The 15,762-nt window shown below is 34.7% G+C and overlaps 1 protein-coding gene across 1 annotated transcript in view; it reads left to right on the top strand.

Moving 5' to 3' along the window:
* The window catches only part of ADAMTS19 (ADAM metallopeptidase with thrombospondin type 1 motif 19), a 190,991-nt gene that overhangs the window by 80,073 nt on the left and 95,156 nt on the right, over positions 1 to 15,762 (top strand). The window contains exon 8 of the mRNA XM_036424499.1: positions 2,262 to 2,367. Coding sequence (XP_036280392.1) covers positions 2,262 to 2,367 — 106 coding nt within the window. The remainder of the gene's footprint in view (positions 1 to 2,261; positions 2,368 to 15,762) is intronic.

Below are 15,762 nucleotides of genomic sequence, written 5' to 3'. Positions count from 1 at the left end.
TCTCCATAATTTTGAAGTTAAACAAAGTCTTGGTATGCCAAATATAAGAACAATGAAATTAAAATTTATCAGAGTCTTAAAAATTCAAACTTACATAAAAGAAGAATAATGGTAGAGGGTCATTTTTAATTGTTAAATTACACTCTGGTCTCTAAGAGATTTTATTAGTATTCAAATTTCATTGACATATTATCACATTTATGTCTTTAATTTTGTCATTAATAAACTATTTATAGATATTTACATAAATGTGGAAAATGGGTAAAGAGGAGGAAAATTACATATAATCTCTCCACCTAATATAATTTCTATTAGCTAGTTAGCATACTTTTGTAATCTCTTTGTTCTATTAAAAAGTGATGGTATAGTTTTTAATACTTAGGTATAATCATACTCCTATATCTATCTGTACTCATCACTTTTGAATTATATCTTATATCAATTCATATTTTATAGTATAAATATATATCTTACACATTATAAATTATAACCTTTATCAGCATAATATTTCCCTCGGCCACACAAACCTGTGGAGGAATCTAGGGCTCCCAGAGAGGTCACTGTTCATTCTTTCTCTTCTCCTTCACCACAGGCTGACGCCAGGCAGATACCAACGTTGTATATCTGTTGCATTCTTCTTCCGTGCTTCTTGCTTCCAACTCCTATAAAATCTCTCCTGTCCGCAGGTGAAAGCTCTTCCTGTGAAGCAGAAGCTGTTGAGTTTTATAATCTTATCCCTCACTGTCACTAAGATTAATCTCACTGATTCTTGGCCATATCCTATGGATGCTGGCCACCTTTCCACCTTCCTGAATTCAGTGTGATCATGTTCATGTGATCAGTCCACCCAACACTACTTAATAATTCTTTGACCCCAATATTGATGGTCTCTACTACCCGTCTTTACTCTTGTGGCAACACCTAATTATGTCATGAAACTTCACCTCTGAAATCCTCAACCTCTAAATCCCACCCTCTTATCACAATGTCCAATACTTTTTTGGAAAGTGTCTGTTCTTTTTCAATGTTCTTTTTCATTGAGGTATTCATTCTCCTGACAACTGGATTCTATTCTCCAAATCATCAGGCTCCATTTGACCTTACTTCTTAACTTATCTAGCATAGGTTATGCAAGTTCTATTATCTAAGGGTATGAGAATTAGAGAGTATATAATGAATTCAATAAAGCTAGATACTATTTCAATCGTTCTTGTTAAATAATTTTGTGAAAATTGCAGTAATATTTACATTTAGAGTATTTCAGTCTCTTGTGTTAAATGCTATTTATTCAGGGATATATCTGAGTTGGTAAAATAGCACATAAGTCTTTGACTAAAGAATTATAAATGATTTAAGATATTATCATCTTTACTGATAATTTAAACCAAAGACCAAGTATCTTTTCTTAAATAATAGTTCAGTATTATATACTCTTCAGTTGGATCATCTTATTAACCAAGAAATTTTTGAGGAAACACGATAAATTTTCCAAATATCACAGATAGTTGAAAAAATATATATATATTATTGATTCTAGAGAGGAAGGAAGAGAGAGAGAGAGAGAGAGAGAGAGAGAGAGAGAGAGAGAGAGAGAGAGAGAGAAACATCAATGACGAGATAGAATCCTTGGTTAGCTGCCTCCTGCATGTGCCCTGCTGGTGATGGAGCCCACTCTTGGGTCTGTGCCCTTGGCCTGAATGGAACCCAGGAGCCTTAAGTCCTCTGTCCTGAGCCAAACGGGCTAGGGCCACAGATAGTTTTTGTCATATTAATTAAAATAGTACTCCACAACATTAAATATCAGAATTTATTAACTCAAAATATAAACATAAGTACAAGGATATCCTATATGTAGTTTATTTTATTTTGTGATATTTCTTTGAGACTAGGTTCTTCACAAGAACTGAAAAATATTTTGTATAATCATTGCTTTTTTGTTTACATTTCTAAGTTGCTACCATTCATTTATCTTAAATTACAATGGAAAGTGGTCCTTATAGATGTATTTTTATAGTATGCCTTTTGAGAGTTGAATAATTGGTTAAATAATTTCATTTAAAATGTGAAAATCAAAAGAATACTAACAGTTTATGAGTGACTTATATTTGCATTTCCCCCTAAAATTCCACTTATAAAGGCTAGATATTATATTTTAACATTGACATATTTTTTCCTTCACTTTTTGTTTCTTCTTTTAGTACCTAGCATAAGTATTTGCATCTTAATTCTAACATATGATCATTAATGTTTGTGTTTTCTAGGTATAGCTTATTTGAGTGGAATGTGTAGTGAAAAGAGGAAATGTATTATTGCTGAAGACAATGGTCTGAATCTTGCATTTACAATTGCTCATGAAATGGGTCACAAGTAAGTAAAAATTCTGGCTATGCTAGCAGAACTTTACAATTTGAGTTATTGAGTTACTTGCATACATTTTTCTTTGTTTTTTTTAATGCTCACCTGAGGATATGTTTTTATTGATTTTAGAGAGAGAGAAAGAAACATTGATGTGAGAGTGATACACCGATGGTTGCTTCCTGTATGCACCAACTCAGCCTCTAAACCACAACCTGGGTATGTGCCCTGATGGGAAACTGAACCAGCAACTTTTTGGTGTACAGGACATTGATCCAGTCAACTGAGACACCTGGCCAGGGAGCATATATATTTTTTTCCTTTGGGCTCAAGCTTCTAAAAATTAGGGAAATTAGAAGAGGTGGAGAAGACCTAAATTTAAAAAGTGTCTTCTGAATATTGTAACCATTTCTGATAGGTTGAATAATATTTTATTACATTATTAAAATCCTCATCTGGACAATCATTACATAGCATATGATTGATTTCACTACACATTTTCAAATGAAATAAACATCGCAATAATCATGGCACTACAAAGCTGCGTATTATTTTAAACTCTAAGGAAAACACTTTGAACAAGTTTAAATACTTTTAGTCTATAATATTGATAGTACCAATGTTTATTATTGCCCAACACAGAGTAAAGGCATTAATCTCCATGGTTTAGGGGTAAATGGATTTGAAAGAGAATTAAACAGACACATAATTAACATGTAACAACATTAACTATGTCCCGTGCACAATCTAAGCACTTGACATCAATTAGTTCATTTAAAACTAATAAAAAAAAGCATCTCATTTTACAGATAATATTAATAGCAATAAATAATTATTAATAATAATTACTTATATAACACTTACATAGCACTTACTATGTGCCAGGCACATTTCTATGTGCTCTCGGGAACTTAATTTACCTTGTCAAAGTTAGAAAAACAGTGAGTGTTGGAGGAAGGATTTGAACTCAGGTCATCTAACGCAGGCCATGCCTTTGTGAATTTCTTTGTTATCTGTTTGCTATAACTTTTGGGCCCTAAATCACTCATCAGTAAAATGGGGATATTATCTGTGTCTTGAGGTCTATGCACATATTTACAGGCAGTATGTTATACTACACATACATCGTGTGAGTTAGGAAATCAGACCGAATGTTGACTGTTGGCTTTCCTACACAGTCACAGCATCAGCAGTACAAAGGAAAAGTATTTTAATTGGACTCAGATTTAGGAGGTCCTTCTCGGAGAGGGAGGTGATCATTATGGCAGCTTATTTGGTCAAAGACATATTTAGTTTGGCTGATGGTGTTTGTAAAAGTGAATCAGTTGCCAGCATTAAAAAATATAAATTTGACATATTCAATAAAAAATTTCGAATTTCCAGACTTGGCAACACCAGACCCACAGTCCCATATGGCAACCATTCCTTGGTGCTGAGTAGTGTCTGTACCCTGCAGACTGGGTCCATCTTTCCTAGCTTATCGCAGGCTACAGCACTCTCCTATCAGATGTCCGGCTCACTTCATTTCCATTATGTGCCTGGACTCATAGACAATTGAATAAAATTAATGTTTGATTGGTATAAGAAGGCTTAGAAGACAACTTATATAGGATGTAACAGTGTTTGATTAAAAAAAACCCCACCTTTTTAATCAGGTAAACGAAGTATAGGAAAATAAACAAGACATAATACAGCTCAGTGAACTTTTAACAATTGAATATACATGTGTGCTTATAACCTAGTCCAAGACATTATCAACAGTTGTAAATTTTTGATGTTACTATTTAAATGTGTGGGTATACTTTGAGTGTTCAGTTGAGTACTCTAGAATATAATTTATTCAGAAAAGAAACAAAAAGGAGATAGAGTTTAAAGTCATCATTCTTTATGATACAATGCATTAATCTCATTCAGTATCCCATCCCACATATGATAGGATTTATGATTTTAATTCCAAAACAGTTTTTATAATTTAAAGATGTTTTAGTTTAATCATACCAAGGAAAACCATGTGCATCATTAGAATGTAAATATTGAGAATAATCTTTAAAGGCAAGAAAAAAAGTTATCATTAAACATTTTTAAGACAATAAATGCAAATTAATCATAAATATAATTCTTATAAATTAAAGGCATGTTTCTGAATAATATAATTTTCACTATGAAGCCATGCATTAACAGCTTGGTATATAAGCAATCTGAATACATTTTTATACTACAGATGTTAAATGATTTTGTCAAATACCCTAAATAGTAGGTTTACTTTAAAAAGTTATTTTATACTTTTTAAAAACAGATATGTAAAATTACTTTATTCACTCGCTGTTGTATTTTTAAATGTATTAAAGGAACCAGCCATAACACATGTTACTTTATTAAGACGTAATGCTTGGTCAAGCTCCTTAAACACAAAACGAATTGATATGCTTTAAGGAAAGGCCACTTCAACTTTATGTAGTAGAAACATTGCTTTATGACCAGGAACTCAGTGAAATATTATTTTACTTGACTTTCATAGAACTGTACCCAGAATCAATAGAGATCTGCCAAAGGTATGTGTAATGCTTGATGGATTAAGACCAGGACATGTGATATATGTTTAGCTACTTCATTGCTAAAAGTTCTCCTCACTAGTAAGTAGGTATTTGTCTTAAAAGTAGAGACTAGTGCTTTTTTTTTTTTTTTTTTTAAATATATATTTTATTGATTTTGTACAGAGAGGAAGGGAGAGAGATAGAGAGTTAGAAACATCGATGAGAGAGAGTCATCAATCAGCTGCCTCTTGCACATCCCCTACTGGGGATATGCCCGCAACCAAGGTACATGCCCTTGACTGGAATCAAACCAGGGACCCTTCAGTCCCCAAACCGATGCTCTGTCCACTGAGCCAAACCGGTTTCTGCGAGACTAGTGCTTTTTAAAAATATGTTTTTATTGATTTTTAGAAAGTGAGGAAGGGAGAGGGATAGAGAGATAGAAACATCAATGAGAGAGAAAAATACCAGCTTCCTCCTGCATACTCCCCAAAGGGGATCGAGCCAGCACCCCAGGCATGTACTTTGACCAGGAATCACACCTGTGACATCTTGTTTCATGGATAGACTCTCAACCACTGAGCCACACTGGCTGGGAGAGACTAGTGCTTTCTTGATGCTAGCTATTAGGAGACAATAACAGTGAGAATAATGGTATCTTTATAAAGAAATAAGTAGGAGGAAGTTTATCTGTATCAATTCAGTGTAAGACATAATGTACAATGAAAGAAAAATGTAGGTGGAAGCACCGAATTTTAGTCACTAGACTACCATGGAGGGTAAAGGTCAAAGGGGGTCAAATATATGGTGATGGAAGAAGATTTGACTTTGGGTGGTCAGCACACAATGCAATATACATGTCATGTATCACACAGAAATATACAGTTGAAACCCATATAATCTTATTTACCAACTAGAGGCTCGTTGCATGAAATGCCCTGACCAGGATTCCTGCAGGAGTAGGCCTTCCTTCCCCCGACTGCTGGCACCGGGACCCTGGCTTCCCTCTCCGCCCCAGCTTCGTCTGGAAGGTCATCCGGTCTAATTAGCATATTATGCTTTTATTATTATAGATGTCATCGCAATAAATTTAATTTAAAAAGTGTTTAAAAAATGGGAAAAAAGAAAGGAGAATGTCAATATACATATATATACAATATATATGTATATATATTGTATATATATACATATATATATATATATATATATATATCCATCCTCTAAAATAGGAAAAGTTTCCATAGATGTTAGATCATTATATCTGTGAATTCTGTGTATACACTCACACAAACATATCAATTGAGCTCTTTTGTTTTATTTTTCAAAATACATTTTTATTGATTTCAGAGAGGAGGGGGACAGGAGAGAGAGAGAAACATCAATGATTGGAGAGAATCATTGATTGGCTGCCTCCTGCTGCACACCCCCTGCTGGGGATTGAGCCTGAAACCCTGCCTGTGCCCTGACCAGGACTGGCACCACCATCTTCTGGTTTCCTGGTTCAAAAGTGGATGCTCAACCACTGAGCCATGCTGGCCAGGCGAGCTCTTTTGATTTAGAAAAATGCCAGTATTGAATATTAAAAAAATACACAATTCTATCTATATCTATCTATCTATCTATCTACCTACCTACCTACCTACCTACCTACCATCTATTATTGAAGAGAAAAAATATAACTAAATACTTATGGCATTAATCAGAAAATGGAAAAAATGTAGAGCTCTTTTAATTAGAGGTGTAATTAAGAGTTAACTCCTTAAGTAAAACTGTTAAATTCTCGGTTTCTTTCTCTTAGGATTTCTTTTCCTTTTTTTTTTTGTTTGTTTTGTTTGTTTGTTTGTTCGTTTGTTTTGTTTTGTTATTACTTCTTCCCCTATAGTTCCCTCTATGGATCAGAAAAATGGATCATATAATTTTGCATCCATATTTTAAAATGGCAGAATGATTCCGTTTATACGTGTCAATTCAAGGATACCTTTATAATCACACATGAAATGTTTCTAAATTGATTTGGGATGAACATACTTATGTTTGTTGCCTTGAATTTGATTTCTAGAAATTCCCAGAACAACACCATATATGGCTGGGAAAATCATTATGGGAAAAATCAATATGGGCCACCAAAGGATGAGAATTTGAGTTATCAAAGAGAACAAAAAATTCTTCTTTTACTATCTCAAAGGAATCTAAAATAATGTCAGCAAAAATGTATCAAATTTTTCCCTTTGGAATTTATCAATTTAAAATATCTTATATGAATTTATGTTAAAAATGTAAGTTAGAATCATAGCAAGAGAGAAGTAAATAATTTTTGTTGTTGTTAATCCTTACTTGAGAATATTTTCCGTTGGTTTTTTAGAGAATGAAACGGGGAGGGAGAGACAGAGAGAGAAACTTTGATGTGAGAAAGACACATCGATTGGTTGCCTCCCGCAAGGACCCCGGCCTGGGCTGGGGATTGAGGTGCGTGCCCTTGAATGGAACTGGAGACATTCAGTCCACGGACCAATGCTCTGTGCACTGAACCAAACTGGCGAGGGCAGAAATAAATGATTTTTACCAATGTTTTATGTTTCCCTTTTAAAATTATTTTTCCTTTTAAACAATAGGTTTTGGGGGGGTGATTATTTTTCTTGGAACCCAAAATTTCAAGAATGGAATATTTTAATTGGTATTGAGTGTTTTTATACTTATAAAATATGAATAGGATCTTCACTAATTCACTGTGATAAAGACTAAAATGTTTTTTAAATATTAAAATACTCATGAATTTGACAGTGTTTATTGAGTGCATATATATATATATATATATATATATATATATATACACACACACACACACACACACACACACATATATACACACACACACACACACACACTACATTTTATATGATCTTTATGAGCAGCAATTTGTTGGAGGAAGGAATCTTCTTTTGATATTAAGCCATAATTTATTATTAATATATTAATTGCATTTGGATTATGGTGTTGGAGGAGAACGTCCCCAAGATCACCCTGAGGTTCCATGATTTACTAAACAACTCACAAAACTCAGCAAATCTGATTAATCCATAATTATGGCTTAGTATAGTGAAAAGATAGAGATAAAAATCAGCAAAGGGAAAAGGCAGGGGCAGGGACAGGGGGCAGGAGACACCTGACACAAGCTTTCACTTGCCCTTGCCCAGTAGAGTTGTGCAGACAGTGCTGAATGCTCTCAGCCACAATGTGTGAAAACAAGCACAGGGGACTGCCAACCAGAGAAGCCAATCTGAGCCTGGTGTCTGGGGTTTTTACTGGAGTTTGGTCATGTAGGCCTGACTGACCACACACAAGGCAGACCTTTAGTCCCCATCCACTTCAGAGGTCAAGCTGGCTCAAGTCCTCCGCCTGCCCCAACCCCGCAAATGACATTGCTAGTATAAACTAACCACATAAACAAAGATATTCCTGCTGAGCAGGATATCCAGAAGCTTAAAGGTTACCTCCCAGGGCCAAGCAAGGACCAGACCTTTCTCTGGAATGTGTAGGTTTTGGACCACCCAAACTCGTGGAGTTAACTCTTTACTGCACACTTTCACTAGTGTACCATCACAGCTTCTTTTATAGAAGCTGGCCAAGTGTTTCCAAAATTTATATATAGATGCAAATTGCCAAAAATAGCCAAAATATTATTGGAAAAGGAATAGATAAAAATGGAGGCAAAGACAGAGGAAGACGTGGAGGAGAATTATCTGTGAATCTTGCTCTAACAAGGTCTATTAGGAAACTACTAGAGGTCCGATACACGAAAATTCTTGCAAGAGTAGGTCTTCCTTCCCTCGGCTGCTGGCCCCGGCTTCCCTCCAGCACCAGGACCCGGGCTGGCTTCCCTCCAGCTGCCCGCGGGCACCCGGGACCCATCTGGCTTTCCCCAGGCCGCCCGCAGGCATCTGGGCCCGGGCTGGCTTCCCTCTGGCCTCCGCTTCATCAGGAAGGATGTCCAGAATGATGTCCGAAAGAAGTCCAGTCTAATTAGCTTATTACCCTTTTGTTATTATAGATGGTAGTAAGACATTTCGACATTTATGCAGATATAGAGAGTTAGACCAAAAGAATGAAGTGCAGGGTATGAACAGGCCCATGCCTACATGGACACCTGAGGGCTAACCCTGGTGCCACTGCAGACCAGTAGAGGTGGTTGACTATTCAGAAATATGAGATGGTGCATCTGGTTTTCCACATGTATAAAAATAAAATTAAATACCTTCTTCACATCATTTCTAAAAATCAACTTCAGGTAAGGTAAAGAGCGATAAATCACAGATAACACTTTTTAAGTATATATATTTTATTAATTTTTTACAGAGGAAGAAAGAGGGATAGAGAGTTAGAAATACTGGTCAGCTGCCTCCTGCACACCCCCCACTGGGGTTGTGCCCACAACCAAGGAACATACACCTGACCAGAATCGAACCTGGGACCCTTCAGTCCCCAGGACGACGCTCTATCCACTGTGTCAAACAAGTCAGGCCTCACAGATAACACTTTTAAGAGAAAACATATGAGACTATCTTTAGGACTTCAGGGTTGAAATGACTTCTAAAATGGCATTTTTTGTGAGTCCTATTTTAGACGACAGAGGAATGAGATCTGATAAAGAAGTCTGACATGGATCTTGGGATTGGTCTTGTCCAAATTTCTTATTTATGTGATGTTTCCTTTAATACTTAAGTTATATTAGATTGTATAACACATACATCTATAGTATGTATAAACACATCATAACATATTTGTTTTTATGAAAATATTTCATATTTTTATAATGAAAATAAAACTAGAAAAGAGTGGCAAAATGAGCATTATTTGTGTAATTGGAAAACTCAAGGCAATCTAAAAAATACCTATTATAATAATAAAAACATTTTATTGGCTTGTTACAAAACTACATAAAAATTTTTGCTTTCCATTGCATAAACAACCACTTGAAAACTATTAAGAAAGAAAATATAATAAATATATATTGAAGATAGCAAAAAATAAAATAAAAATTTAAAAGATAAAATACCTAGGAATATACTTACACAAGAATGTACAAAACTTATAAAAAGAAGAATTTATAACTACACAGAGAGTCATAAAAGTGGTTTAAATAAATGGAAAGACATTTCCTGGTTTGGAATAGGAACAGTCGATATTATAAAATGACAATTATCTATCTATAAATGTAATGTGATCTGCCCAAAAATGCAAATAGAATTTTCATTTCGTTTTTTTTATTAGACATACTGATTACAGAGTCCATATGGAAAAATCAACATAGGAAATTCCTTGTTAAAAAAAAAAAAGAAATGGTGGGGGAGAAGAGTGAATGTTATCAGATACTGCATTTCATAGTAGATAAAGCAGTTTGTGCTTATGCTTCAATTTGTAGGCAAGTCAATGGAAGAGTAAAAAAATTCCATTTATAATCAGGAAATGCTGTGGAAATGCAATGTATACTAAAAGCTGCACCTATAATCAGTGGGGGAAATGAATTATTCAGTAACAAAGTAATAGGGAATTTGATTCTTGATTCTGTGCCTTAGACATTACATCAGAACACACCAACATGATTATGAACATTGAGATATTTTATTTTGTTGGCTTTTTAATTTTTTTAGTCTAATAGGGAATGCCTATTTTTCTAGATATGAAATCTATAAACATTTGAGGAAAAGTCATACATTTAACAACTCAAAATTAAATAATCAGAAAAAATACAATAATCAGAAGATAAACCACTATCAGTGAAAGTATGACAAAGTAATATTTTCCTTAATATAAAAACAGCTCTTACTGATGAACAAAACCAGATCCAGAGACAGAGAGGCATCCATCAGGTGCGCAAACCTCAGAGGGGATGTAGGAGAGGGTAAGGGTAAGGGGGAGAGATCAACCAAAGGACTTGTATACATGCATATAAGCCTAGCCAATGGATACAGACAGCAGGGGGTGAGGGTGAGGGCATGATGGGAGGGGTCAATGGGGGGAGAAGGACACATATGTAATACCTTAATCAATAATAATAAAAAAAGTTCACAAATGAACAAACAAAAAAATCCCCAAAAAAGAGCTCTTACAAATTAATACACAAATGACCAAAGCCCCATTTGAAAAAAAAAACGGCAAAAAATATAACCACACAACTCATAGAGATGTATCCAGAGCTTATATAAAACAATTTTAGCATCATTCATAGAATGCCAGTTCAGACCACAAAGCAATTCTGCTTTCACCTATCAGATTACATAAATCTGTACAGATGAATCCATACTTACTTTCACTATAAGGGCCATTTGCTTCCTTTGGCAAGAAAACTTCCTGTTCTGTCCCCTCATTTTTTTTTTTTTTACTCTTCCTTAGATCATTTTTCCAGTGAAGTGTTCCATGGGTAGGCTAAATCCCTTAATATATGCTTTTAGAGGTCCTAGGTAGTTTCTGTTTCTGATTTTTTCACAGATGCTGCTTTAAATTATTTGTATGATTGATGATTTGATCTTTGATCAGGTTGTGCTGCCCGAGGACGGAGGCTGTGTCTTGTTTTGTTTGTGTTGTGTATTGTTGTTGTCATTTAACATTGTATCTCTTAACACTTTTCATATGTGCCCGATAAATAGCTGTTACTGGTAAGTGATGTTTGGATAATAGTGTAAAGTGAATGAAAAGTGTTGGAATGTGTGGGAAAACATATTACATTTTTCGAGAGGAGTATAAAGTGGTGAACTATTTTTGGAGGCCATCTGGCAATAGTTATCCAAATTTAAATAGAGGCCTGGTTTTCAATAGTTTTAGCTCCTTTTGCCAGCTTGAGTGTAGCACATTTTAAATTATAGCTTAATTGATATGTGTGTTTCTTTGTTTACTAGAGGGATTAGACATCTCATCTTTTTCTGACTTGCTAAATTTAGCCCCATTATGTAAAAATTACCAATGGTTATAAGGACTTAAAAATGGACACTATTTTACATTACTTAAACTTTATTTTTTGATCATTAAGTATCTCAACTTTCTTTTTCTAGACATAAAAAAGTGCCCTTTTAAGATATGTCATATTCTTGAAATAATTCTATGGTCATAAAGTTGTGGACAGAATTGTCTTGAAATCAATACATGACATGGTTTTGTAATTTGACATTAGCACATATATAAGAATTTATACTTGTAATGGTGTCTGGAAAATAAAAAAGCTGTAGCAGACTTCTATATTTTTACAAGTTAAAAGAAACCACATTAAACATACACAATTTATTCACTGAGAATCTCATATGATAATTAGATTGCCTACTTTTTTAGAGATATTGAATGGAGAAAAAATTTTAAGTTAGGGGAAATCTCTTAATAAGTCATGTCATAAAAACATACAGCATTTTTTGATAAAAGCAAAAACACTTATGTGTTTTAGGGTTTTATTTTGCTTTTTGAAGTAGGGGGAAAGGACTAATATATATATATATATATATATATATATATATATATATATATATATTATTAAACGTTGGCACAGAGACATGGCTTTTCCACTAAATTGGCAATTCAGGAGTTTCTTTAAAACTCAGAGGCTGAGGCAATAAATATGCAAAGTCAGCTCCTTGAAGGCAATATATATTTGGGACACTGGCTAAAGTTTAATTCCAGTGTACCAAGAATATATATGGCCAGCCAGTGTGGCTCAGTGATTGAGTGTTGACCTATGAACCAAGAAGTTATGGTTTGATTCCTAGTCAGTGCACATACCTTGGCTGCTGCGGGCTCGATCAGTTGAGTGAGGCAGTCGATCAATGATTCTTCCTCATCATTGATATTCCTATCTCTCCCTCTTGCTCCATCTCTGAAATCAATAAAAATATATTAAAAAAAGAATACACATGTCTGTGACTAATAAGCCTTTGAAATCAATGAGACTTACTTACATACTTTGCTGGATACCGCGCCAAGGGTAGAACCAAGGGATAGGTTATCAGTCTGCATCTTCAGACATCTGTGTTTCTGTGATTGCACCAATAATGTTACAATTTCTTTAGTTGAGACATCTGAAACATTTTTAACTCTTTCTTCCCTTAACTCTTCCCATAATCAGTTGCCACATTCTCTTCACTCTTCACCTCAAAGTCCTCATCTTCGGTTTAGAAATCTTTGTTGCCCTTTATTTCCTAATGAATGAATTCCAAATTCCTTACCCTTAGATTCTTAACTTTTACAGAGTGGTCCCAATCTGCCTTTCTGACTTTATAATCCATTTCTCTATTTCATGAATGCAAATAGTCCATAATTTTCCACTTTTTTGTCTTTATTAATGCTTTTGCTTATCCCAACTCCGAGCCCTTCTTTCAGTTTTATTCACCCATTAACAGCCAACATAAATACTGTCACTCTCAGGAAATTAGAACTGAAAGTTTGGCTAGAAATACATTTTCTTTTTAAATTTGTATTGTTTATTATAAATACCACTCTCTACTTAATTTCTAATTTGTACTGATTTATACTGATATCTTCACATGCACACATGTACGCACGCACACACATACACACGCATAAACACACAAGTGCTACTAGATAGCAATCTCTCTGAAAATAGGATTTCTGTCTAATACATTTTTTTCTTGCACAAAATTGATTGCATTGTACATTATAGGCACTAAAACATTTGTTGTGTGAATGGATAGTCATTTGTTGTATAAAATACTTATCTGTTGGACAATCATCATGAGATACAGAGTAGAAGGAAATTAAATTCTAGAAGAGAAGAGGAATTAGTTTGTCAAAGAATGCAATTACCTGACTGAGTAAAAGAAAATATGACTATACAAATAACGATGGTAAAATGTTTTTCCTTTTTGGTTCATGCTATTTTGAATTCCTATATAAAATAAGCTGTGGAAATAGTTAAATTATATGTTGGTTATTATGAGTCTACTTTGAAGTCTGGTTGCAGTCCTATCAAATAATTCCTTGCACGTCCTAACATCCAGGGTTTTGAAGGACCAAATCTAGCAGTTTTAGCAATAGGACCATTTAATCTAAAGTTCTGCTAATTCAATAAGAAGCTAGCATATGCCCTAGGAGGCATCCTGCCAAACATAAATTTGGCTAGTCTCAGCTTGCTGCAGGAGTACTTTTTAGAAGAGAATAAAATATTTGCCCTTTATTTTGCATTGCTATCCATCAATAGATCTACTAGAAGATATATTCTAAATGGAGAGTAGACAAACAGTAAGAAGCAAATAAGAAATGAAGATAAAGGCAATGCCTCCTCATCTAGGATTATTAGGGTGCAAACATACGAAATAACAGATGCTTGCAAGTAGACAAAAATAAATATACTCTCACCTCTAGAAATCCATTGCTCCTTAAAATGTTCAAAATTCATTATTCTGTTAATAATGTTCCTTAACTCACTAAAATTGGGAATGGCTACATGTAAATTTCCTGTCCCCACATTTTACTCTTTAGAATTCCTTATGGCTGACGTCACAAGTTTCTTCTGACACACATGCCTTCGTTAGTGTGAGAAACTACTCACTGGGCAGACGAGAGAGAGTGTGTCAGGGAAATGCAAACTTGGACCCAAATCCTTGTTGTTCCAGCTACTCACTGAATTAATGTTAGGCAAGTTCACCTGTCTCAACTAATTTTCGTCATCCCTAAAATTTGGATACATTTTCCTCTCAAGGTGCCTTATTAGATTGGTGATGCCCTAATTGCTTGGTGCAGTTGTTAAGACGTAATGCAGAGTGAATGAATAATAAGAATAATGAGTCATATTATCATTTTTTATGAATGCTTTTATGTAAAATTGAGCTTTTCAGCCTCCAATGGCCATATATTCAAGGAGTGATTTAAAAGCCTTCTAAATTCTTATTGGATTGTCAGGCAAGTGAACTTATGGAGAGTCTTATAGATCACGAATATAGCTTTTGCATTTGATACTTTATTTAGACCATGATACCAGTTAGAAGAAGTTTGTCCAAGTTAGTAATTATAGTGGGACTTGAGCCAGTATAGATGTGGCTGCCCTCTTGGGTGCCATAGTATCGTAGAAGAGAAGAAAATCACCCAACTAAAGAACAGCCTTACAATAATTGGTCTGTTTGCATTTCTCTAATACATCTTGGTAGATGTATGCTCTAGAGCAGGGGTGGGGAACCTTTTCCCCTCTAGGGGCCATTTGTATATTTATAACACCATTTGCTTAATATAATTCACTTAATATAAATGTATGTTGCTATGAAAAAAGCTCTTAGATTTATTGAATTTAAAGTCTCGCCTGCAGTTGCCTTGGCAGGGCCAGACCAGATGATTTCATGGGCCGTATTGGTGGCCCACAGGCCAGACGTTCCCCACCCCTGTTCTAGAGTAAGGCAGGTAACCATGATTGAGCAGAGTATCTGTAGACTTTCAGGCTACGGTTTCTCTAAGTCAGTAAGAAGCCATCTTAGTTTCAACTTTTCACCACATTTACAGAATATTTGGTTGTACTGTCTGTAGATTTTTTTTTTTTTAATTAGGTAGATTCAAGGAGTTAAAAAGAAAAGATGACAATTCTTGATCTCTGAACACAAATTCTAGGTGGTGATAGTTTATATATATTACTTAAAATTCACCAGAAATAGAAGGTAGTTCTGATATATCTTACTTGCCATATATTTGAAGGACACGGAAGTTTAGGATTGTGAGAAATAGATGCTAGGACTTTTGAAGAGTCCTTTATGCAAGAAGAAGGACTTAAAATTGAGTTGTATTTGTAAATATAGGTAAGCTGGGGAGAGCATTCTGAGAGGAGAGCACTGTGCAAAAGGGTAGGCTGGGATGAACTGTTCCTATGAAAATTAGATTGAAGTCAGTTTGC

The sequence above is a fragment of the Pipistrellus kuhlii genome, unplaced genomic scaffold (assembly GCF_014108245.1).
Source record: "Pipistrellus kuhlii isolate mPipKuh1 unplaced genomic scaffold, mPipKuh1.p scaffold_m20_p_8, whole genome shotgun sequence".
In the NCBI taxonomy this organism is placed as follows: Eukaryota; Metazoa; Chordata; class Mammalia; order Chiroptera; family Vespertilionidae; genus Pipistrellus; species Pipistrellus kuhlii.
This window is presented reverse-complemented; position numbering and strand designations above follow the sequence as displayed.